This window comes from Prionailurus viverrinus, unplaced genomic scaffold (assembly GCF_022837055.1).
Source record: "Prionailurus viverrinus isolate Anna unplaced genomic scaffold, UM_Priviv_1.0 scaffold_48, whole genome shotgun sequence".
NCBI classification, from domain to species: Eukaryota; Metazoa; Chordata; class Mammalia; order Carnivora; family Felidae; genus Prionailurus; species Prionailurus viverrinus.
In genome coordinates this window covers 1,297,501-1,323,597 of record NW_025927611.1, presented here as the reverse complement: position 1 = coordinate 1,323,597, position 26,097 = coordinate 1,297,501, and the positions used below count along the sequence as shown (strand labels likewise).

The 26,097-nt window shown below is 47.8% G+C and overlaps 1 protein-coding gene across 3 annotated transcripts in view; it reads right to left on the bottom strand.

Annotated features, from left to right (window-relative positions):
• Positions 1 to 26,097, bottom strand: part of PRKX (protein kinase cAMP-dependent X-linked catalytic subunit) — a 71,794-nt gene that overhangs the window by 6,071 nt on the left and 39,626 nt on the right. For all 3 annotated transcript variants that reach the window (XM_047847357.1, XM_047847356.1, XM_047847355.1), the window contains exons 3-8: positions 23,394 to 23,657; positions 16,255 to 16,374; positions 10,743 to 10,838; positions 8,019 to 8,076; positions 2,483 to 2,560; positions 153 to 301 (exon numbers count right to left, since the gene is read on the bottom strand). In XM_047847357.1, coding sequence (XP_047703313.1) covers positions 176 to 301; positions 2,483 to 2,560; positions 8,019 to 8,076; positions 10,743 to 10,838; positions 16,255 to 16,374; positions 23,394 to 23,657 — 742 coding nt within the window. In that variant the 3' untranslated portion in view covers positions 153 to 175. The remainder of the gene's footprint in view (positions 1 to 152; positions 302 to 2,482; positions 2,561 to 8,018; positions 8,077 to 10,742; positions 10,839 to 16,254; positions 16,375 to 23,393; positions 23,658 to 26,097) is intronic.

Sequence of the window (26,097 nt, the reverse complement as noted above, 5' to 3'; positions counted from 1 at the left end):
ACAAGCTGATGCTTGGAAGGACCAGGTCATGTTCTGCTCCCCTGCTCGTGTCCCACTGGATGAGGGAAGCCCCCGTCTTGGTCAACGCAACATCCCCTTGATGAGGGACGTGTCAACCTCACTGGAGTGCAATTACGGAGAAGAAGATATACCTTCCACGTGTGGATTCGCGTCCTCAGAAATTCTTGAAGACTTCCAAATCCTTCGGCGAGACGGGAGGGGCCGCGTTCCAGTCATTGTCGGGATACGCTTCGAAGTTGGAGGTATCGCCCTCGCCACACAGCTTGGGCACGATGGGTGGCTGTGGGGCCCGGGCAAGACACAAAGGCACAGTTAGGAAGGAACAAGGCGCACCGGGAAGGGACGTGCGTCGCAGCGTGTCTACGGCTTTACGTAAAAATGGAGAGGAATTGAGAAAAAATAAAAAGCACAGAAAACCCAAGCCGTCTTCCCTTTGCTTATGAACGTGGGAAGTTTCGAATCTGAAACTTCCACGAAGAGAGGAAACACGCTACCCAGCAGTTGCTCCTTGAAGTCTAGAGGGAGAACCACCCAGATCGCTTGTTAAATGCAGATTTCCAGGCCAGCCGCGGTCTCAGGGATTCTGAGGGAGCTGGTCCAGTGGCCAGAGTTTGGGAAAATCCCAGAAAGATGTCAAGCCTCAGTCCTGCGTTGGTAAGATGAGGTGATCGGCCACTGAGTAAATATTTTTGGTTTTGCCAGCTGTAGAATTTGTTGTGACCGCTCAGCTCTGGCACTCCGGGGTCAGGCAGCCTCAGACAAAATGTGAATGAAGGGATGTGGCCGTGCACTAATGAAACTTTATTTATAAAAATAAGCAAGGGGCAAGGGTGCCTGGGTGGCTCAGTAGGTTAAGTGGCTGACTCTTGATTTCAGCTGAAGTCACGATCTCATGGTTCGTGGGTTCAAGCCCCACGCAGGGCTCTGAGCTGACAGGGCGGAGCCTGATTGGGATTTTCTGTTTCTTTCCCTCTGCCCCTCCCCCATGTGCGCGCACGTGAGCTCTCTTTTTGTCTCTGTCTCTCTATCAAAATACATAAATAATCATGAGGATTTAAAAAAAATAAGCAAGGGGCTTAGGAGGAAATAGAGTAAGAGACTAACACTCAGCCATGGCAATGCGTACCTTCTAATATCTATTTGGTTTGGGGTTTTTTTTTTTCATTTTTTTTTTGTTTAGTGTTTATTTTTGAGACAGCGACAACATGAGTGGGGGAGGGGCAGAGAGAGAAGGAGACACAGAATCGGAAGCAGGTTCCAGGCTCTGAGCTGTCAGCACAGAGCCTGACGTGGGGCTCAAAATCGCGAACCACGAGATCGTGACCTGAGCGAAGACGGAACGCCCAACTGACTGAGCCACCCAGGTGCCCCCCTATTTGGTTTTTGAACAACGAAAATATGTTACTTATTGAATTGGAAAAAGTAAGTCAGTTAAGACAATAAAATACTTAAAAGTTAAAAGCAGCTCATTGAGACATTGGTGGTCTGGGCTGAATGTTAGCTTTTGGGTTGGGAGGCCGAGCATTAGCATTTTTTAGGTCTCTCCATCGAGTCCAAGAAGTATAAGGTTGAGAATGTCACCTAATTAAGGAGTCGTGTCAAAAGTACATTCAGTTTAAGGAGGCTCCTGGGTGGTTCAGTGGGTAAAGCGTCCAACTCTTGGTTTCGGCTCAGGTCATGATCTCGCAGTTTGTGGGTTCGAACCCCACATCGGGCTCCATGCTGACAGCGTAGAGCCTCCTTGGGACTCTCTCTCTCCCTTGCTCTCTGCCCCTTCCCCAGTCACTCTCTCTGTCTCTCCCTCAAAAATAAATAAATAAACTTAAAAATTTTTTTTCAAAACTACATTCAGTTTAGGGGCGCTTGAGTGGTTCAGTCAATTAAGCATCTGACTTCGGTTCATGAGTTCATGGGCTGCACAGTTCATGAGTTCAAGGCATTGAACTCACAGTTCATGATCTCACAGTTCATGAGTTCAAGGGCTGCATCAGGTTTTCTGCTGTCAGCTCAGAGCCTCCTTCAGGTTGTCTGCCCCCCTCCCTCTCTGCCCTTCCCTGTCTTGCTCTCTCCCTCTCTCTCAGAAATAAACAAACGTTAAAAACATAAGTAATTACTTAACTTTGTTTATTATTATTTATTCTCATTTTAATTATTTATAATTATATATATTTTTATATATGCATATCAGTATATATATTCACTTCAAAGAATGATCTAGAGAATATTCCTCATCTAATCTACTGCCAGGGGTCTCAACCCGTGACTTCCAGGTGTCTCTTTATCGCTAAGACTTAACACCGAACTGGGATGTTGTTGTATTAACGATTTGAGATGCTCTGCTCTGTTACACAAATTAAACAAGGTGTCAGCCACAAACAAAAGAGTCACAGGATCACTCTGTGCCCCTTGTTGACGAGTAAAAGACGCCAAGCTGAGACCCACCCGCTTACGTATGTTGTACCTTCAGTTTCCTTTGTGGGACCGCCTCCCAATCCACAGTTCGGAACCACCGGTGTCTTTTCACGTCCTCCGCTCCGTTCTTCAGAAGAAACAGGGACACCATCAGCAGACAGAATTTTGACAGGACAGGAAAGAAAATATTCCAGAGAAGGTCTACTGTACTTAGGTTAGTGCGTGCGGGCACACACATGCACGCACACACAAAGTTTGCTGTTTTGAGTAACTGTCCCTGGACCCTACGCTATGAGGGGGACACCCGTCAATGAAGCCCTTTGTGTTTTGTTCACTTTCCTTCATAGCAGCAACCTCTGGATCACACATGAACGTGTGATGCCAGCTCAGGCTCCCGAGATAAAGAGAGAGACACAGAGTCATTTCTGAATCTGTCACCTGTGTTCATCTTGATGATTTTCTTTGGTATTTAGTATCCTCATCATACAGACATAGGAACCAAGGTTCACTGAAGGATGTAATTGGCTCGGTATTGGGAAGCTATTAAGTCACATGACTAGGACTCAAACCCACGATGTCCAACTTCAGAGATCTTGAACAGCCACCCACTCAGCAGTACCTTCCAATTAGAGTCTTAGTGTGTTTGTGGACTAATAATGGTGCGCTAACGCCTGTGTGTTTCTCAAGTGTGATCTGATGGCCACATTGCAGACACCGACGGCAGCATGGCCTCTGAAAACCCCTCCCAAGTGTCCGGCCTTCGACCCTCCCTTTATTCTCCCTTTTTATGGTCCTCGGAGCAACTTTTTTAATCGATTAAATGTTGGAAACTGCGGAGAGAGAAATACACGAATTCTGTGACATGGGAAGAAGCCAGTGGATCTGAATGTAACATTTCGTTTGTGAAATGTTTTACAGTGTAAAGCTCATATTTTTAACCTTTTCAATTTTTCATCCTCAAACAACAAAGCTCTCAATTACTGTATCTACAAAAGGAAAGACATGGTGATGTGAATTGTTTCCACTTTTTCCCTAATCGTATTATTTTGACAACCATTCCTCTTTCCCTATTGGGAAAAAAATACTCTCCCTTCACTTCTAAGTCAAACAGCAAATACCTGTTGAGTGTTACTGTGAGTGATGTGGAGAGAAGGCAAGTAAGATTGGAAGTTTACTCTCAAGTAAGTGAAACTCTACTATGGGTGGTAACGGATTATACTATATAGATAGGGATAAGTAAAGAGGTAGGTAGTTAGATAGGATGGATAGATAGATAGATAGATAGATAGATAGGTAGATATGACGATGGATAGATAATAGATAGATGACAGGTGATGGATAGATAGGTGGTAATAGATATGATGTGTGCATACGCAGATAATGGATAAATAGATGAGGGATGGATGGATAGATGGATAGATGGATGATAGATTGATAGATGATGGATGGATGGATGCATGGATGGATGGATAGACAGATGGAAGGATAGATGATGGATAGATAAATAGATGATTGATTGATAGACGATGGATGGATGGATGGATGGATGGATAGATGGATGACAGATCAATAGATTATTGATTGATAGATGATGGATGGATGGATGGATGGATGGATAGACAAATGGAAGGATAGATGATGGATAAATAGATGGTTGATAGATGATGGATGGATGGATGGATGGATGGATGGACAGATAATAGATTGATAGATAGATAGATATACAGGGTGGATAGATGGATAGGTGGATGACAGACAAATAGGCAGACAGAGAGACAGGTAGAACACAAGGAAGAAAGAGTGCAGATAAAGGGCATTAACAGGAGAAAACCAGCAAGGTGGGCAGTGAACACGGAGAAAGGTGTGTGGAGGGGTGATTAGCCCACCACGGCTGGCGCGAGGCTGCACCATGAAGATCAGTGCACCCTAAGCTGAGCTGGGGAGGAACCAGGAGGCCGGTGAATGCCAAGCTAAGGCCCTTGGGCTCTACACTGGGAACACACGCCCTTTTCAATAGACAAATGAGTGCGTGGATGGAGAAAGCCTACAACGGGCACACGTGCAGCGGGAAGCTACAACCACCATCCCGGAAGGCAGGGACACACCCTGACAAGGACAACAACACCACGCAGAAGGGAGAGACGGTCAGCCTGGCGAAAGCACACACGTCTATCTACACGCAACCTGCACTAGACCGCTTACTACTCGGGAACATATTTTCATTTTGATGAGGCAGTCTCTGTAGCCTCTTCCAGCCAGTATCCACATGGCGAAACCCCACCCAGACCGTAAGTCCTAGCTTGGATGTCTGTGTGTGCTTTTTCCAGATTCCCTAGGTCGGAACATCCCAGGAGGCCTGGCGTGGTCACTGAGCTCCTCCCGTCACGTTCTACCGATGGGGCATCTGCGTCATCCTTGAAGTCGTGGCCAAGGACCCTGCTCCTAGCTGCGTGTTTGTGGCATTACCACGGCACGTGTCCACTCGTAAGAAGAGGCTGCTGCGAGGACACGTCCAGACCGCACTCCTGGACGGAGGGGCTCAGATGAAAGCCCGGAGCACCCATGGCCTAGCTCTGTGCCTCCTTCTCTGCAAACCCAAACTGCTCCAGGCAGGCCAGCTCACCTCCCCAGGGGCCAAGGTACCTAGAGAAGCACAGCAGGCCAGCCTCCTCTACCTCTATTTGGATGCGGTGCACCAACCAGCATGTGAGTGACACATGCATCGTACATTTTAACCGTCACCAGAGCTGTGTTTGATTGGAAGTCAACACACAGAAGCAGGTCCCGAAGACTTTCTGGGACACACAACACGCCGCCCCTACGTTTTTAGCAAGATGTCCACGTGAAAGAATTATCTTTGCTCCTTACAGGAAACAAACACAAATATCATGTCGTTATAACGCACGCCTGAAACCAACACAATGTTATGTCAATTACACCTCACATGGGAGGAGCCTCCTTGAAAACACAAACACAGGCAATATTCCCCCCCCCACCTCCAAAATGCATGTGACAGACCAAAGTGATGACATGAAATTATAGGAACTGAAAGGAACAGAGAAAATCCAATTTATCTCTGTGGGTTTGGGGGTCTTTAGTTGGGTGGGGGAAATCTTCCCCAAATCCCATAATCCTGGGCTAATCCTGACAGGAACATGTGACAAATCCCAGTAGAGCTGAATTCTACAAAATAACTGGTTAAGTCTTCAAACTCTCACGATCCTCAGCAACACAGAAAGCCTGAGAAGGTGCCACGGTCAAGAAAAACCAAAGGAGGGGCGCCCGGGTGGCTCAGTCGGTTGGGCAACTGACTTCAGCTCATATCACGATCTCACGGTTCGTGGGTTCGAGCCCCGCGTTGGGCTCTGGGCTGACAGTTCGGAGCCTGGAGCCCGTTTCGGATTCCGTGTCTCCCTCTCTCTCTGCCCCTCCCCCACCAACGCTCTGTTTCTCTCTCTCAAAAATAAATAAACATTAAAAAAAAAAGACAAAAACCAAAGGAGACATGATGACGAAACGCAGTATGAGACACCGATGTGATTCCTGAACACAAAGAAGACATTGGGGGAAACTGAACAACATCAAACAGAGTTGGACTTTAGCCAATCATGTCAGACATGGCACGCTGGAGTAGGATGTTCGGAATGAGGGAAACTGGGTGTGAGTATTCGGGAGCTCTCTGTACTATCTTTTTAGTTTTTCTCCACATCTAAAACTCTTCTGAAAAAGCAACATTTATTTTCAAAACATCAGGTTGAGGAAGAGTAGGGAGAGCTTCTGATCCTGGAGGGTTCCCCTCACTACTACTCCGTGGCTGTGGCATCCGACTACCTACCACGTGCAGTGGCCGCGTTCTTGGTTGTTCAAGTTAGAGTCCTAGGCGCTAGCCTCTTATGGATAACACCCCTCACAAGCCCCATCACACCATTTCTAATCGGGCAACGTAAAGAAATCACATGGCAAGCAATTCTAGCAAGGCATGGTCTTGGAGCTTAGCTGTGAATCCATCAGACAATTTTCACACGACTTGTCATAAAACGGCAGTAAGATCGAACGGAGAACTAATCTGTTTCGTGGATGTGTTCCCTGCACCGGTAACATCCCATAAATTAACATTTAAGACCCTCCTTGGAGACGTGGACATAGGAGCCAGTGTCCGTGAATGATGTGAAGGACAAATGAGACCACTGTTATGGGTTGAATTGTGCCCTACGCAAAAGGGATACATCGAAGTCCTAGCCCTGGTACCTGTCAGTGTAATTGTGTGGAAATAGGGTCTTTGCAGATGTAAACAAGTTAAGACGAGGTCATCAGGGTGGCCCTAAATCCAGTGACAGGTGTCCTTATAAGAGACAGAAGAGGAGAGACACAGACACAGAGGAAAAGCCAAGTGAAGGCAGAGGCAGAGATGGGAGGGGCGTGGCCAGAAGCCCAGGGACGCTTGGAGCCCCAGAAGCTGGAAGAGGCAGGAAGGACCCTTCCTTGGAGCCTCAGGAGGCCGCCCAGCCCTGCTCTGCCCGGATCTGAGTGGTCCTACCCCACCTGGATCTCAAACTTCTGGTCCTTTGTTGCAGCAGCCACAGTGACACAAATACACCCACATACACAGAGCAACCCGAGAGTTCACTGGAGACCAAGCCTCACACACGGGTCTGTGTCCTCCAAGATTAGAGCAGACAAGGCCAATGCACTGGCCCAAGTTTAAGCTCCTCCATGGACGTCCAGAACTAGAAATAGCTAAGAAGATGTTCACGCCCTCTCTTAGGCTCCGAGATCCCATAACACAACCACAACATGCATAGAAGATACCATACCCTTTATGCAACAATCCCTTAAATACATTGCCCTCCACATGAAAAGCGTGTGGAAATCATACACAAGATCCACCTCAAATGATTAATTCGCACGCAAATGTGCACACGCATGTTTATCTCGCCATTCACAACAGCCCAAAGGTGGATCAACACAAGCGTCCATCAACAGGCAAATAGGGAAACACAACGGGCTCCATCCATGATCAGGGTATGATTCAGTCATAAAACGGAATAAAGCACTAACACCTGCTAGCCCACGGATGGGCCCTGAGAACATGACGCTCAGGGAGAGAAGCCAGACACAAAAGGTCACTGATGGTGTGATTCTTTTACAGGAAAGCCCAGAATGGGGAAATCCACAGAGACACAAAGTAGATTAGTGGCTACTCAGGGCAGGAGGGACAGAAGGATAGCGTAACGACAGCAGAAGGGTATGGGGTCTCTTTCTGAGATGAAGGAAATTTCTGTAACATTGACTGTGGTGATGGCTGCACACGGTATGTGACGTGTAGGTCAGTAACGCTATTCGAAAAGCAGAAACAAACCAGCAAAATACCGAGAGCCGCGAGATCACGGTTGAGTCATTTCCTCGTTGGGAGAGAAATGGGATGGGGTGTAGACCCAGTCGGACGGGGCACACCCAGACACCCAGATTTGAAATCTGTCCAATCACCAAACACCAATACCGTGCCTTTGTTTCCATACGTAGGGATGTGTGGTGAGAAGTGACAGGGGCACAGAGTGGTGATACGTACGGAAAGAAACACTGACCTTCATGTTTCCGAGCCGTCTCGTTCTGTCAACGACCAGCAGTTTCTTAATGAGGTCCCTATTGGGGGGAAAGAGACAGAGAGTATACACATCTTGATATGGAACCGGGCAAACACAGGATGGCCACAGCCACACGGTCGGCATTTGGAGAGAGGATCAATTTCCCTTTGGCCTCAACCTTTTCTAGCCCTTGTTTCTTAACCGATTATCAGTTTCTAAGTTACGTATGCAAAGCTGGGTGGGCTACACAGAGATCCCAGGGCTGAGGAAACGTGGATGAAATCATTGTGCAGGCTGCTGGTGAGAACGCAAACTGGTGCAGCTGCTCTGGAAAGCACAATGGAGGCTCCTCAAAAAATTAAAAATAGAACGACCCCACGACCCAGCAATTGCACTACTAGGCATTTATCCAAGGGATACAGGCGTGCTGTTTCGAAGGGACACATGCCCCCCAATGTTTATAGCAGCACTATCGACAATAGCCAGAGTATGGAAAGAGCCCAAACGTCCATCGATGGATGAATGGATAAAGAAGATGTGGGGGGCGCCTGGGTGGCTCAGTCGGTTGAGCGTCCGACTTCGGCTCAGGTCGTGATCTCACCGCTCGTGAGTTTGAGCCCCGCGTCGGGCTCTGTGCTGACAGCTCGGAGCCTGAAGCCTGCTTCGGATTCGGTACCTCCCTTTCTCTCTGCCCCAACCCACTCACATTCTGTCTCTGTCTCTCTCAAAAATAAATAAACATTAAAAAAATTTTTTAAAAAAAGATGTGGTGTATACACACACACACACACACACACACACACACACACACATTTGCCACCACGTGGATGGAACTGGAGGGAATTATGCTAAGCAAAATTAGAGAAAGACAAGTATCATAAGATTTCATTTATATGTGGAATTTGAGAAACTCAACAGATGAACATAGGGAAGGGAAGGAAAATTAAGATAAAAAGAGAGAGGGAGGCAAACCATTAGAGACTCTTAAATACAGAGAACAAACTGAGGGCTGCTGGAGGGGAGGTAGGTGGGGGATGGGCTAAATGGATGATGGGCCTTAAGGAGGACACTTACTGGGGCGAGCACTGAGTGTCATTAAGTGACGAGTCGCTAAATTCTATTCCTGAAATCACTATTACGCTATGTTAACTAGCTTGGATTTAAATTATGAAAAAAAATAAAGAAAACATTAAAAACATTAAAAAAATTGTTGTGCAGAAAATGAGCCTTTTAATATAACATGCAAAAAAAATAGATATTGAAACCCCCCAGGCCAATCGAAAGACCCACAGCCCAGATTCAAAAACTCCATGATGCAGCTTTCAGTGACTAAGCTTTCCTGATGGGCCTGATGTCCCCGGCTCAGGAGCACATAGCCAGACTCACACTGCGCCCCGGGCTCCATGACCAGCTGGGACGGCTGAGATCCCAAGACCCGTGGTGATCTATGTAATGGTCCAGGGTCCCAGGGTCCCTGGTTGGACCACAGGATGGAAATTCTATACAATATTTTTCATTTCTTTCGAGAGAAAAGAAACCTTTTTGCGTGCTGTATCTGTCTTGGCATCTCAGTGTCTTCGTATTCACGGCACAGGGTGTCCCCCTTCTGGATGGTTATTTTTAAATGGAACCTCCTCTTGCTAGTCTTTTAAAGCCTGCCTGGAGGGGCGCCTGGGAGGCTCAGTGGATTGAGTGTCCGACTTCGGCTCAGGTCACGATCTAACGGTTCATGGGTTCGAGCCCCATGTCGGGCTCTGTGCTGACAGCTCGGAGCCCAGAACCTCCTTCAGATTCCGTGTCTCTCCCTCTCTCTGCCCCTCCCCTGCTCACGCTCTGTCTCTGTCTCTCAAAAATAAATAAACGTGAAAAATAAATTTAAAAAGAAACCATCCTTGTGTTTTTAAAAACTTAGTTTTGGGGCGCCTGGGTGGCGCAGTCGGTTAAGCGTCCGACTTCAGCCAGGTCACGATCTCGCGGTCCGTGAGTTCGAGCCCCGCGTCAGGCTCTGGGCTGATGGCTCAGAGCCTGGAGCCTGCTTCCGATTCTGTGTCTCCCTCTCTCTCTGCCCCTCCCCCGTTCATGCTCTGTCTCTGTCCCAAAAATAAATAAACGTTGAAAAAAAAAAATTAAAAAAAAAAACTTAGTTTTCCACACCCCCCCGCCACAAATTTCATGAAATGCATTCCCAAAGTTACTAACACTGAACCCACAGAAAAGTTCTTGTAGCAGATGTTCATCAGTCTAAATTTCAGCGTGAAAGAAAGAATTTAGGAAGGAAAATAATTCAAGCAGGAGAAAAAAAGACAAACGTTGCTAAAGCCATCCGTGTTTCCGCCAACCGTAAAACTAGCTAAAGGAAAAGGCGGGGGGGGGGGGGGGGGGGTGGACGGGGAGGGGGGACCCTTCTCGTCAAATACCCGAAGGGCTCTCTTAGTAAATGCAATTAACAAATGCCTTCACTGGCTACTTGTAAATGTCATTTCTTTCAAAAGGCATAAAACCCGGCCAAGAGTCGTGAAAAGGGGAAGCATCATTATATGAGAATAATGACAACGTTTTCCCTTCCAGGGGAAAAGAAAATGACCCAAAGAGTTGTGTCACGACACGTTCATAATGCAAGATGCTATGCTGCTGGGCAGATGCCGTGTCTGGGAAATCTGACGTCTTTCCAAAGCAACACGCCCCCACCACCCCCACCAGGAGGGGGGAAAACGGTTTACTTACTTTACACTGAAATCCAAGTGTCTGGGGAAATCTATTTTGCCCGCGAGAATTTTTTGATAAATGCCAAATGGGTTGTCATCAAAAAACGGAGGAAACCTGTAAGAAAAATAAACATCTATTTTTAGCGGAGAGCAAGCATGGAAAAAATCCTGCTTCCTAACGATTTCCACTCAACACACATGCAGGGCACAATTTGTTGCACATGGACTCCTTCCTTGCACGCTGGGGACGCCGGAATCTTGGGACACACGGAGCACGGCTGGATCCAGGAGGAAAAGAATGCAGCAGAGGAATGGCCAGCGTAGACAAGGCAATGACCATTAGAGCACGTGATCGACGGTGGGGGTCGGTCTCTGGCATTAAAAATGTCACCCCATCACAGGGTGCCTGGGTGGCTCAGTTGGTTGAGCATCTGACTTCGGCTCAGGTCACAAGCTCATGGTTCGTGGGTTCGAGCCCCACGTCGGGCTCTGTGCTGAAAGCTCAGAGCCTGGAGCCTGGATCGGATTGTGTCTCCCTCTCTCTCTGGCCCTCCCCTGCTCACACTCTATCTCTCTGTCTCTGTCTCAAAAATACACATAAAAAACCTTCTTTAATTTATAAAAAGAGAAAGCAACATATGTATCTTCTCTAATAGCTTGAAATAGAAAAAATATCTGAAACAAGAAATATAGTTAAAACTGCAAAGAGGAAAAAAAATCCAGAAGTTAATCAAGAAATAAATCCCAGATCCCTACCTACATGCCCGAGGCACAGGCTGTACTTTGGATACTGGCTCATAGTTCCTTCCCAAGGCTAAGACCCTCAACTCAAAAGTATAACCGTTAATTGGATTCTTTAGAAGTGGAACTTCTAATTAAGTGAAACAAGCCGTGAAAATAACTTATAACCTTCAATACTCTAAATTAATTTCTGACATTAAAAAAAAAACAACAGAAAGGTGCCTGGGTGGCTCAGTGGGTTGAGCGTCCAACTTTGGCTCAAGTCATGATCTCGCGGTTCGTGGGTTCGAGCCCCGTGTCAGGCCCTGTGCTGACAGCTCAGAGCCTGAAGCCTGCTTCTGATTCTGTGTCTCCCTCTCTCTACCCCTCCCTCACTCATGGTTTCTGTCTCTCTCTCTCTCTCTGTCAAAAATAAACATTTAAAAAAATAAACAAAAAATTGAAAAAAATAAAAACAAATGACAGAAAGCAAAACAGAGCACAGTTGTTTTTATTTTTTTCAATTTTTTTCACCTTCTTACCCTGCCAATCTGTGAATATGAGCTTATTTGGAGACTCTTTGAAAATGTGGGTAAGTGAAGGGTCGGAGAGGAGCTGATCCTGGTTGAGGGTGGCCCTGAATCCAATGGAAGGGTCCTTGTAGGAGACAGGAGACACAGACACAGAGGAGAAGCCGCGTGAAGAGGGAGGCAGAGACGGGAGGAACACGGCCACGAGCCCAGGGACGCCTGGAGCTCCAGAAGCTGGAAGAGGCAGGAAGGACCGTCCCCTGGAGCCTGCTGGATCTCAGCAGCCCTGCCCGTGCCTGGATCTCAACCTTCGGGTCTCCAGAACGGAAAAAGGATAAATTCCTATCCCAAGCCACCTTGGTTTTAGCCATCTGTCCTGCCAGCTACTGATGCACAGAATAGACCCATTACCTCTGCACGTATATTACAGAGAAGTGGAAAATGGAGAAAACAAAGAACAGAACAGAACGTACAAAAAAAGGAAATGAATGGGCACGTTGAGGGAGAGGAGGCAGGTGAGAAGGGGACGTGGAAAACGCTGCATAAAGGTGAACGTGTGGCCGTGGGTGATGCAGGCATGAAATCGCGTTGTTTTCTGAAGTGACGTTCCAGATCCATAAACAGAGGCTCAGCGTCGTGCAGACAAGCGCCGTGTCTCGGAGCGGCCGGTGATTAGGGTTTCGTGACTCCAACTCCTCCGACCACCGTTGCTTCCAGAGTTACGAGCTGCCTCGTACTGGGAACCCGGCCAGACCAGGCTCGGGAGGAAAGGTCTACACGCACGCAGATTCTCAGCCGGTCCTCACCATCCGACTACGCCTATCAAGTTAACAGCTCCCGAGTCAACCTTCCCTCGTCTGCCAGATGCTTTGTGTAACCGGGGTTGGGAGAGTCGTCGTCGTCCGTTCTTGGGTGGCGGGCCCATCTGAGGACACCGGGCCGTATGATTTCATCGGGGAAACGCGCTCGTCCGACACCAGGAGACAATGTGTCATACGTACCTAACGACGTTTAAGGACGGCATGAAACAAAGTGTTCTCAGGAAGCAGGCGTTACAGGACCACGTCACCGGGAAGCTATGTCAGCAGGAGTTTAACAAGCGGAAAAAGAAGATCATCGCTGCGCGATGCCTTTTCCAGATCCGACTCAGCCACCTACACCTTCCAGTAGAATGGATCGTCCAGAAAGAGGCACCACATCGTGCCAACGTCACGTTCCCCGTCACCCTCTTAGAAAACCACACTGGGGGCGAGCCTGGGGGACATGGGTTCGAGGCGAGAGTCTGTCAAGAAGAAAGAACTTTTCTGCAGAGAAAACAGGAAGGGCAGGTGCGACCCGTTCGCCATGCTTTTCGATGCTTTTCCTCAAAGACCTGGGACTTGCGTAGAAAACGTTAAAACGTGCGTCCTGTAGGAAAAGGGGCAAAGACAACGAGCTGGGCTGTGCGAGGGGGTGAGGGGCCGAGTGTAGGGTAAGAAAGAGTCTGAGGGGCACTCGGTGAAGCCGGCTGGCCACGATTCTCAATACGGGGTCCCAGGGAACCCTAGGGTTCCTTAAGCGTCTTTGAGGGGTGTTGCGATGGCCTTTTTTTTCTGACGGCAGAGCTGAATGTGCATACGTTTTTGTTCCTGTTTTCCCCATACAGCTCCAGCAATGGTGCCCTGGTTGGGGGGGGGGGGGGGGGAGGGCGGACAACTCCAGCTCCTGCCAGGGAAATGTCCCCTGGCCAACACAGGGAGCAGCTGCAGGGGGCAAGGAGGAAATTCAGAACGGGTCCAGGTGAGGGCGGAGTCTCGTACAACAGCAGGGACCAAGGAATGCCCAGGAGGGATCAGCCAGGCTTGCAGCACAGACAGTCATCACTGTCAAGAAATCCCTCCAGGGGCGCCTGGGGGCCTCAGTGGGTTCAGCGTCCCACTTCGGCTCAGGTCATGATCTCGCGGTTTGTGAGTTCGAGCCCCGCGTCAGGCTCTGTGCTGACAGCTCAGAGCCTGGAGCCTGCATCAGATTCTATGTCTCCCTCTCTCTCTGCCCCTCCCATGCTCATGCTCTGTCTCTCTCTGTCTCTCAAAACTAAATAAGCAAAATAAATAAATAAATAAATAAATAAATAAATAAATAAATATTAAAAAGAAAAGAAAAGTAAAAGAAATCCCTCCAGAAAACCCAGACTCACTCCAACTGGAGATGTGTAAAACAGAAATATGTTAATGTAAACGCATAGGTACCTGCACTATTTTCTATTCTACTCCTGATATATTAGAAATATATTAGAAATCGATGATATTCCATTAAAAAGAGAAACGTTCTATTTTCTAATATTCTAATATAGTGTTTTCTAATATTTGAATGGATTATATATATCCTAATAGTATTTTAATCATCCCAATAATTATTTACATAATTATCCTAATATATTCATTCGAATATGTCCTATTATAATCTAATTTTATTTTATTCTATTTAATTCTATTTAATTCCAATAATTCCAATAGTCTAACAATATGTTCCAAAACTGTACTTACTAACAATATTTCCCATTATTATATTCTATAAGTAGAATGTATCCTAATAGAACGTACCTAGTAATACAAAGAAGACCTTGCTCGTAACCTCATCTATTAAAGCCCTGGACGCCAAGGTTCATTTATTGTTAAGCAATGGTGACCTCTAGCGGTCAATAATATGAAGGAAGGGATATATGCTGCAGGCCATCTGAGGGGAATCTGATGAATTTGGACGTATAAATATTCACAACCGTTTTATCTTCTTGACGGATGAACCCTGTGTGTGATTCATATTAACCTTCTGGTCTGCCTGACACTTCACGGGCTGGGTGTCTATTAAGAAATTTGTTTCTGTGTGATTTGCTAGAGACATCTGAGCGAAGAGTTAATGGAAAATACAGAAGACCAGATAGATGACAGACAGGTGATGGGTAATGGATGGATGGATGGGTGGATAGATGGATGGAGAGATGGGAGAGATAGATGGATAGATACATACACAGATGATAGGTAAACAGACAGATGGACAGAAAGATCGGATAGATAAATAGACAGGTAGGAAGACAGATAGATAGGCAGAAAGACAGATAGGTAGGCAAATAGACATGTTGATAGATGATAGATAGATAGAGAGATAGATAAATATAGATGGAGAGCTGGATAGATGGATGGATGGATAGACAGACAGTCTGGTAGGTATATAGAGACAAGTGGATTAGATACACAAACAGATAGGATAGATACACAGAATGCATAGACAGACTGGTAGAGAGGTGATCATAGACGACAGACACATGATAGCTAAAACATGATAAATATATAGGTAAACAGTTGATAAATACTGAGATAATCAATAGACACACAAAGAAATTCAGGCTTTCACAGATTCCACGCTGGCCACACCCTCCGTACAGAAATACACCCGTTTCCATCATTTTTTTTCAAGCCAGGGGAAGGTTTCCAGGCAAAACTCTGTGGTCTTGCCCTACAGGGATATCAGGTGTGGAATGGGGTCCAGGTTTGGCCGAGTGTCTGCTGACCTCTCCAGCAGGAAACAAGCAAGCTAAAGACAGAGGACAAAGGACACGGAGTGACGCCCGCACATCCAGGAGCCCCCGGTCAGTCTCCTGACACCTGACACACCGGATGCCCGTCGTCCGCACCATCAGAGAAGACCTTTCCTCCATGGGACCGGGAGGAATCCCCACATCCACACTTGCTAAGCATGGGATGCTTGCTTTATGCTTCTGGTAAAAGAGCATCACACTCACGTCATGCCTAAGCCAGACTGGAGTTTTTCACCATGACGATGCCTTGATAACATGTGAAACACCTCTGGCATCCGGACGACGGGACAGGGTGACTTTGTAAACGTCACGCAAAGCGACCATGGGCACGCTCTCTGCTTACTGGCTCGCTGCTCCTTCATAACGTCCTAAACTCCATGCGGATTTATTTACTTTCATCCGAAACGTGCTCTAATTGCTTAGCTCTGTCCACTGCTCCAAAAGGGTCCGAGCGGAAGATTTAATATTGTATTCACGGGAGGCAGGAACACTTAGACACAGGGTAGAGGTCCCAACGGCCGGTGCTTGTGGTGGGTGCTTTTGCTCTTATGAAAGCGCACTTACCTGTGGGTCCCCGTGGTCATGGTGGCACCGACTGGGAAACTGGCACAGGTATTTGCCAGTGGAAAGCACGGTTCTAGAAGCAGGAAAGGGAGGTACCCCGTCAGCAAGTGGACTTCCTTTTTCTCCACGGGAGCCCTACTCACCCCGAGTGCATCTCAAATATCAGGATGCCAAGCGCCCACCAGTCCACAGCTCTCCCGTGGCCCTTGCTCTGGATGACTTCGGGGGCCAGGTACTCAGGCGTGCCACAAAGCGTCCACGTCCTGGGGACAGAGAACAGCACGCACAGAAGAGTTAGCTGGGCTCGGCGAATGCGTGTGTCTCAGGAGGACCGCGCGTGACAATGGCTTCGGCCATTACAGCCATGTCCCTCCCCATCCCACAGACACACCACGCTGGACAGAGATACTGGCATTGTGGACCAGGATTCGTTCCCTTACCAACACTCATCTATCCCGATACAAGCAAAAATACAAGCTCGGTATGACCACCACCCGCCGTTGGCTGTCGTTTCACCATTATTACTCGGAATGCAAAAAAGCCACAGTACCTGTTTTCCTAGGAAACGATACGGAAAACAAATGCAAGAATTCGTTCATAACCTCCTGTCTTGGGAGTCCCATCAAGAGCCCCCAGCAGCAAAGTACTTCTGTCCTTGGGGAGGAAATGCTGTGAACTTTCCACCTGTTCCTGAAAAGATCTGATGCGTTTTCAAGGTGTCTGTGGGTTCTAGGTCATTTTACTCTCCCCAGTGGCTTCTAGAAATCCTGAGGTTAAGGGACCCTGGGATATTTGGGGTTGAAGTGGAGCAAGGAGGGGGCTTTGGGAAGGATTTTCTCCACAGAGGAGGTGAGACTTGCCAAATATTTAGCTTCTAGCCCCGCGCGGAGGACCGTGGGCTGGAAGTGAGGAACCGCAGAATGTCGTCATCCGAGGCCCCCCCGGTCGCGGTGCTTTGTTACAGCAGCCATGGGAAAGGCACGCACTCCCCACACCGGCCACTCACACGCAGAACCTTCCTTCTGAAGCACCTGCGGGCTGGACCAGCACGTTCTACGGGACACGGTGTGTCGTCTAAGGGAACATAAGCCAACTGATGGCAGGGAACAGAAAACCTCTGAAAACCCAAGTTTGGAGGTCCAAAGACGGTCATACTGACTCCCACGCGGTCTCGCTAGATGGCTGACGACCCCTCGCCCACTAAGACTCTGACACGTGAGACCCTGAGCCCATCTCCAGAACACCTCTGCCCACCTTGCCAACTTACGGGCTCCCAAGGCTGCCTGAAGCCAGCTGGCAATCAGGCTCTGAGCTCCTAAATGCACAGGTGGCCGCATTATATATACATTAGGTACAGCGTCTCCACTTCCACTCGGAAAGAGGAGTATCTTTCTGGCTCTGTCCTAGCGTAAGGGACACAGAGGGAATTTCTAAGTGGCCTGAGGTAGGCGGACACCTCTCTAGAGGAAGAGCCTCCGGCTAAAGCGTCTGGTGCTTCTTGGCTGCACAGAGAGGCGTAAATTGCAACAGAGAGCTTCGGACCTCAGTAAGTAGGTAAAGACAGACAGACAGCCCTGGATGTTATGCAGAGACCGCCGGTGCAGGCTGTGAACTGTCTATGCACCTGGTCTCGTGTCTCTCAGCTCACTCGGCTCTTGGAGAGAAGGCAAGGGGACACCCGAGGTTCTCAGTTTGCGCACGGCTATCACTTCCACTGCCGTGGGCGCGTTAACGGAAGAAAAACACGACTCTGCAAAGCGCACCTCGAATCGCTCGTCATGGCACCTGTACGGAGGTGAACGGTCTCCCCCCAAAAGTCCTAAACCCCAGAGCCGTGGATGTGATCTTATTTGGAAATAGGATCTTGCTAATGGAATCAAGTTAAGATGAGGTCATATTGGATGAAGACAGACTAACTCGGTAACTGGTGTCCTTATAAGGAGGGGGACAGACAGAGACATCTCTTTGTACCATGTGAGGACACGGTGAGGGGGCAGCCATCAATCCTATCATACTAGGATCTCACTCTCCTGACCTCGTTTAACCTCAAGTACCTCCTAAAAGCAGTATATCCAAACGCAGTCACTTCGGGGGGTTAAAGTTTCGATATATGAATTTTGCAGAGCCATAATTTAGTCCACAGTAATGGTGGTGATGGAGATGGTTGTGATGGTGATGACAGTGATGATGATGGTGATGATATTGATGATGATGGTGATGATGACTGTCATAGTGATGATGGTCATGGTGGTGATGGTCATGGCAGTGATGGTCGTGGTGGTGATCTCGGCGATCATGGTGGTCATAGTGATGATGGTCAAGGTGATGATGATGTTCATGGTGATGATGATGGTCATAGTGATGATGGTCAAGGTGATGATGATGGTCACAGTGATGATGGTCAAGGTGATGATGATGGTCAAGGTGATGATGGTCAAGGTGATGATGATGGTCAAGGTGATGACGGTCAAGGTGATGATGGTCATGGCAGTGATGGGCATGGTGGTGATGGTGATCTTGGTGATCATGGTGGTCATGATGATGATGACAGTCATAGTGATGATGGGCATGGTGGTGATGGGCATGGTGGTGATGGGGACAACGGTGATCTTGGTAATCATGATGGTCAAGGTGATGATGATGGTGGTCATAGTGATGATGGTCATGGTGGTGATGGTGATGGTGGTGAACTTGGTGACCACGATGATGATGATGGTCATGGTGGTGATGGTCACGGTGGTGATGGGGACAATGGTGACGATGGTGATCTCGGCGATCATGGTGGTCATGATGGTCAAGGTGATGATGATAATGGTGGTGATGGTGATGAAGGTGATGACAATGGATGGTCATAGTGGTAATGATGGTGATACTGATGGCAGGGATGATAAAGTCAGAAGCAACATATGTATGCTCAGTGCTTACTATGTGCCTGGAACTGTCCTAAGTATGTACTTTCCAATTAGCAGATCCATCCATTCTTACCAACAATCCTAAGGAGTAGGAATAATTTTCACTTCACTGATGAGCAAAGCAATGGATGGCAAATATCCTCAGGGCATTGGGGTGCTTGGGAGGTTCAGTCGGTTGAGCGTGGAACTTCAGCTCAGGTCATGATCTCACAGCTCATGGGTTCAAGCCCTGCATCGGGCTCTGTGCTGACAGCTCGGAGCCCGGAGCTTGCTTTGGATTCTGTGTCTCCCTCTCCCTCTGCCCCTCACCTGGTCTCTATCTCTCTCTCTCAAAAATAAACAAACATCAAAAAAAATGTGATAAAGTATTGATGTTATTTTTTTAAATCACTCTCCATTAGAGATAGCGTGGTGAGTAATTACTATAAAATAATGTAAAAAACAGTGGCGCCTGGGTGGCTCAGTCGGTTGAGCGTCTGACTCTTGGTTTTGGCTCAGATCAGGATCTCACAGTTCATGAGATCAAGCCCCAAGTCAAGCTCTGTGCTGACAGAGCAGAGCCTGCTTGGGATTCTCTCTCTCCTTCTCTCTACTCCTCCCCCACTTGCTCTGCCTGTTTCAAAATAAATAAACTTAAAAAAAAGTTTGAAAAAATAAAAAGTAAATAATGTAAGAAACAAAAATGTGGGAGAGGTAAAAACTCAAATCAGGTTGAGCACTGGGTGCTGTATGGAAACCAATTTGACAATAAATTTCATAATAAAAAAAATAAATAAAGCCCCCCCCCCCCCAAAAAAAAACCCTCAAATCAGGTGGCAAAGGTTTGATGCCCACTGAATCTGGGTGACAGGCATACAGGATTCAAGGTCAACAATTCTCTTCCCTCTGGTGGGTGTTTGAGAACGTTAAGGAACTATTGTAAAAGACTGGGAACAATGTTACTTATTACTAGCAAGATGTCAGGCACGACAATCCAAAGGACGGCACTCAATGAAACATGTGAATTTTAAAAACTACAGAGGCGCCTGGGTAGCTCAGTCGGTTAGGCGTCCGACTTCGGCTCAGGTCGTGATCTCGTGGTTCATGAGTTCGAGCTCCGCATCGGGCTCTGTGCTGACACCTCAGAGCCTGGAGCCTGCTTCAGATTCTGTGTCTCCCTCTCTCTCTGCCCCTCCCTCACTCACTCTCTCTCTCAATGTCTCTCAAAAATAAACATAAAAATTTTTTTTAAACTACAACAGAATAACTGAAGTAAATGTGTCAGTATTTTCTTTTGATCACTTCAGAAACTGGAAAATAATTCTAGCGTGCCCCTTCATCTGCTGGGAAGGCTACGTGCAGAATAGAAAGTGTGTGATAGTTTCACGCAACAATAAGAAACACCAGTGTAAAAAGAACTCACCCTAAGAAAATAAGAGTTCTGTAAAATTAAGACACAGGAGGGAAAAAATACACCTGCTATTGAGAACCGAGGGAAAGCTTAAAAAATTAAGTCACTACGAAAGAAGCAGATGGACCACCAAATTACGTGCTCAACCACACTGCACGCGATGTTATTAAAAAGCCAAGAGAAACACACTTTTCCACATTATGTGTTCAAAACCATTCTTGCAGGAGCGCCTGGGTGGCTCAGTCGGTTGGGCGTCCGACTTCGGCTCAGGCCGTGATCTCGCGGCTCGTGGGTTCTAGCCCCGCATCGGACTCTGCGCTGACAGCTCGGAGCCTGGAGCCCGCTTCGGATTCTGTGTCTCCCTCTCTCTCTGGGTCTCTTACACTCACACTCTGTCTCTCTCTCTCTCAAAAATAAATAAGAACATTAAAAAAAACTTTAATAAAAAACAAAAAACATCACTGCAGATGAGTCTGTGGTTGGTTCCACGTCTTCTGGGCTGATCCCTGTGGACGTTTCCTTCCCCCTTTATGCAAAAATCAGGTCTGTTGTCGAATCCTGAACCAGAAGAGAGGACGTGACTATGTGCCCACGGGCACCACGGGTCCAGAGCTGGCCCAGAAGGGAGAGACTTCACCAAGCAAATCAAGAAGAACAATTAGGAAGGGGGGGGGGGGGGGGGGGAGAGTTTTTGCGGTCTACACGGCCCATGCCTGAAAAATGAAGTTGTTTGTCAAAGCAATAGATCGAGATGGTAATGAGGCCTTCTTTCCCCGAACTCAATGTCTCAAGTAAATTAACGGCGTGACGTTATCTACAACACCACCGTCAGTCATCCATTTAGTCTTAAATGGACACGATGGGTTAACTGCAGAGGAACACTGCTCGCCAAACTTAGAAGCAAGCGAATGCGTGAAACATTTTAAGGCGGGATGGTTGGAACCAGACTTCCAAATAAAAGGACTTAAAAAAAACGAAAAGCGGAGAAGGGGGTGTAAGGACTTTCTACGACGTGATGCCAACGGGGGACGGCCCCAATATTCTAAACCAGCTACGATGTGTTAATAGGGTCTCCGTTCACAGGGGTATGGAAGACCAGTTTGCTTTTATGGGCCTTATTCTTACAAAGGGAATACGGGAAATTCCTCAGGGGATAATCAGATGGAAGTTGACCGCATCACAACGTGCAAAACTGCTCCCGACCAAAATCAACGTTCTCATAAATGCAGACGTTTCCATAACATGAGGAATAGAATTATCACCTTAGCCATCCCCACGTCATCAAGAAATGGAAAAATATGGGGAGATTCTTCTTTTCTTTCTTTTTCTTTTTTTTTTTTTTTTAAGATTTTATTTGTAAGTAATCTCTACACCCAACATGGGGCTCAAACTCACAACCCTGAGATCATGACCTGGAATGACTATGGAATTGAAATTTTAATCCACTTTTAATGAATTTAAACTTAAAACTTGTTTAATGTTTATTCATTTTTGAGAGAGACAGAGTGAGAGCGGGGGGGAGGGTCAGAGTGAGAGGGAGACATAGAATCCAAAGCAGGCTCCAGGCTCTGAGCTGTCAGCACAGAGCTGGACGCGGGGCTCGAACTCACGAACTGCGAGATCATGACCTGAGCCGAAGTCAGACGCCCAACCGACTGAGCCACCCAGGTGCCCCTACACTTAAATTTAAAACCCAATACTCACTACAGTTGCTGAGAAAGTTTCCAGTATTTTTGGAAAGCCTGGCCATGTGCGTCTATCTTCCCAACTGTAAATTTTATGGGTGAAAGCACAGAGCAGTGTTTCTGATGAAAACGTAGTACCCTGAGATGCACCAAAAATTCACATAAACGCGCCCAACTGTTTGCACGGGTTATGTGTTGGAATAATCATATTTGAGATGCAGTGTGTTAAGTATGCTATCTTATTAAAATTTTAGTTTTTAAAACAAGGCTTCTTGGGGCACCTGGGTGACTCAGTACGTGGGGCTTGTCGGGGTCTAAAGGTTTGGTTTTGGATAGAATTTTAGATTCTGAGTCCAAAGAGGCAAGTAAGGCAGAAGGATATAGAGACGGGTGTGGAAAATTTTCTTTCACGCTGTGTAGACACTCCCATCACATCGCACATCAGTTTTGTAGGTTTTTTTGTTTCTTTTGTTTTCAGGTTATTTGGATGAAATATTTTTGATGAAATATCTGATGAGGTATTTTTGATGAAATATGCCACGAATGCGCCGTGCTTAAATGCATGGGATTTACGGTACTGTCTGCCTTGAATTGTATCTATAAAGGCTGAATTACTCCTCACGGAGAGAGAATATGGTCTCTGTGATTGGCGGCACTTAAAGACCCGTGGAAATCAACACACACGGGCGTTACAAGTGCATTAGCCTCACTTATGCCAAAGGCTGGACGTTTATACGTTGTATATTCTATAATCGTACACACTAGGTCCGAACATGTCCTCAGCTAAATGGAGCACTGCGGATCATTGGGCGAAGCGCACACAAAAAAAGGCATCTGTGCTCTTACTCTCACGGTCGCTCAAACATCGTAAGCATTCAAGAAAATTTTTTTAAAAAAAGAAATGGCCGGGGTCGGGGGGAGGGGAGAGAGCTCCGTGCACAGTACACATGCACCTGTATGATTCTGATAAAAAGAATCACTAATTCGACATTCACCCCCGCACACCTGTCAAGGGCTGGAATCAAAAAGGCAAGACAGGACAGGTGTTGTCGAGGATGCGGAGAAAGGGGAACCCTGGTGCCCGGGGGAGTATTATTCGGCCCCGAAAAAGCAGGTCTTGCCATTTGCAACCCCACGGATGGACTTGAGGCCGCTACGCAAGGAAGGGAAGTCCGGCGCAGAAGACAAAGAGAGCAGGACGTCACTTACACACTCGCGGCCACGGAGCACACAACGCTGGCCTCCGGACGCGGCACCGGGCGAGCGGGCTGAAATGGGTGAAAACGGTCACTTACTTGTCTACCAGTTTCTTGGCGAACCCAAAGTCGGTGAGCTTGATGTGGCCATCCCTGTCCAGCAGTATGTTTTCCGGCTTCAAGTCCCTGTAGACGATCTCCTTTGAGTGCAGGTACTCAATGGCGCAGACGATCTCCGCGGAGTAGAACAGCCCGGTGCTGCTGGAGAAGCGGCCTCGCTTCCGCAGGTAGCTGAACAGCTCGCCGCCAGGCACGAACTCCATGAGCATGTATAGGAAGTGCTCATCATGGCATGTCCAGAACCTGCGGGACGGCACATGGGAGTCAGAGCTGCGCCAGGGACACACAGACGTCAGGGCGCGGGCGTGAACGGACAGTAAGACGCCATATGGACAGGAGTGCGGGGCGGGCTCGGTCGGTTAAGGATCTAGCTCTTGATTTCGGCTCAACCCACGATCTTATGGTCCCTGCGTTTGATCCCTGCATCAGGCTCTGCACTGGCAGTAAACAGCCTGTTTCAGATTCTTTCTCTCTCTCTCTTGCTCTCTGCCCCTTCCCCACTCTCTCTCTGTAAATAAATAAATAAACTTAAAAAAAGAGGTGCCGTATACTTATTTTTTTTTTAATTTTTTTTTTCAACGTTTATTTATTTCTGGGACAGAGAGAGACAGAGCATGAACGGGGGAGGCGCAGAGAGAGAGGGAGTCACAGAATCGGAAGCAGGCTCCAGGCTCTGAGCCATCAGCCCAGAGCCTGATGCGGGGCTCGAACTCACGGACCGTGAGATTGTGACCTGGCTGAAGTCGGACGCTTAACCGACTGCGCCACCCAGGCGCCCCTATGTGCCGTATACTTAGATATTGAGATATTCATATAGGGGAACGGATGCTTGAATATGCGTATGTAGATGTAATCTGTTACCATGTTTTTTGTTTGTTTTTTGCTGTTTATTTTACTTTTGAGACAGCGCGCGCACGGGGGAGGGACAGAGGCAGAGGGATACACAGAATCTGAAGCGGGTTCTGTGCTAAGCAGAGAGTCCAATGAGGCGCTCAGACTCACAAACTGTGAGATCATGACCTGAGCTGAAGTCAGCCACTTCACCAACTGAGCCCCAAGAGCATGTTGTGATAACAAATTGTCCCACAGGCTGAATTCTGTCACCCAAAATTATATGCAGAAGCCCTATGCCCAGGACCTCAACATGTGATCGTATTAGGGGATAAGGTCCTTAAAGAGGGGGGCTCAGTCGCTTAAGCGTCCGATTTCAGCTCAGGTCACGATCTCGCGGCTTGTGAGTTCGAGCCCCACGTCGGGCTCTGTGCTGACAGCTCAGAGCCTGGAGCCTGCTTCGGATTGTGTCTCCCCCTCTCTCTGCCCGTCCCCTGCTCATTGTCTGTCTCTCTCAACAATAAACGAACGTTAGAAAAATAAGAAATGAAATCAAAATTAAAATGCATGTTCGTTTTGCCGACCATTGACGGGTACACGTGCTACCAAGCCACGGTCGTATACACAAAAGGCGTCCGTGAAATGCGTGTGCAAACGCACAGCGCCTTCGGAGTGAGGATGCCTTTCGGGACGGCACCTGTTTGCTCGCGGCCTCTGCACGGATACCGTGTTCTCTCCAAGCTGGTACAGGGAGTGCGGACGTGAGGACGTGCAGGAAGTCCGTTTCACTTATTGAGAGCCGAGCCCGGGTCTCCCGCTTCCCCTTCTCGCTTCCTGCCGCTGGGAGGGCCCATGATGTGCGGGATTGAGGCGTGAAGGCATATGGGGAGCACGAACGGTGCTGGCGGGGGCAGAGGGTCCTGTTCTGCTGCTCTTCAGACTTTCTGGAGAAATCTTTCTGCAGTGACACAGACTGACCAGACGGCCACGTTCTCTCTAGCATTGAAAGTCCAGAGGAGTATTTCCTTGTGGCCACACGCCCTTGACTTCTTTTTTAAAATTTTTTTTTAAGGTTTATTTATTATTGAGAGACAGAGAGACACAGAGCATGAGCAGGGGAGGGGCAGAGCGATGGAGAGACCCAGAATCTGAAACAGGATCCAGGCTCCGAGCTGTCAGCACAGAGCCCGACGCGGGGCTCAAGACCGTGACCCCAGCCGACGTCGGACCCTTAACCAACTGGGCCACCGACTGACTTCTTGATTAGTACAGCAAGAACATTCCTTCCGGGGAGGCTTCACTACCAAGGCTCGGTGTCACAAATGCATATGGCAGACACACTCTGCTGTCGTGGGGATCCAACAATGAATCCACCGTTCTGGTGGGCAAATATGGTCTAGGCTCCAGATAGCACCTGGGTGGTACACGTGTAGCATGAAACCTGTATGTAAGCCGGAGACGTTCTGGATTTCTCTGGAACAGGATGGGTGGTAAATTTGGCTAGAACCCGTCGGAAAAAGCATGGTGTTCCGGAGTTTGCGCATGGCGCTCAGCCCTTGAAAAGACCCCAGGTGGCCAAAACTACGCAGGTCACGGCACTAGCGTGTTCTACAGCTGTGAATTTGGTTGAAAAGCTGAAAAAATACGCAGAACCCTACCTTCCCACCTCGCAAATGCGTAAGTACGTGCATGCGTGTGCACGCACATGCGCACACAGTCTCTTCATCAATTAGGATGCACCCATTCTGTGGATACAGCCTATTGTCGCTCCTACTGATTCACGGCCAGGATCATAATCCAGGCAGAGCCTTTCTCAGCTCTAGAGAACAATGCATCGCCATGTTTTCATGCA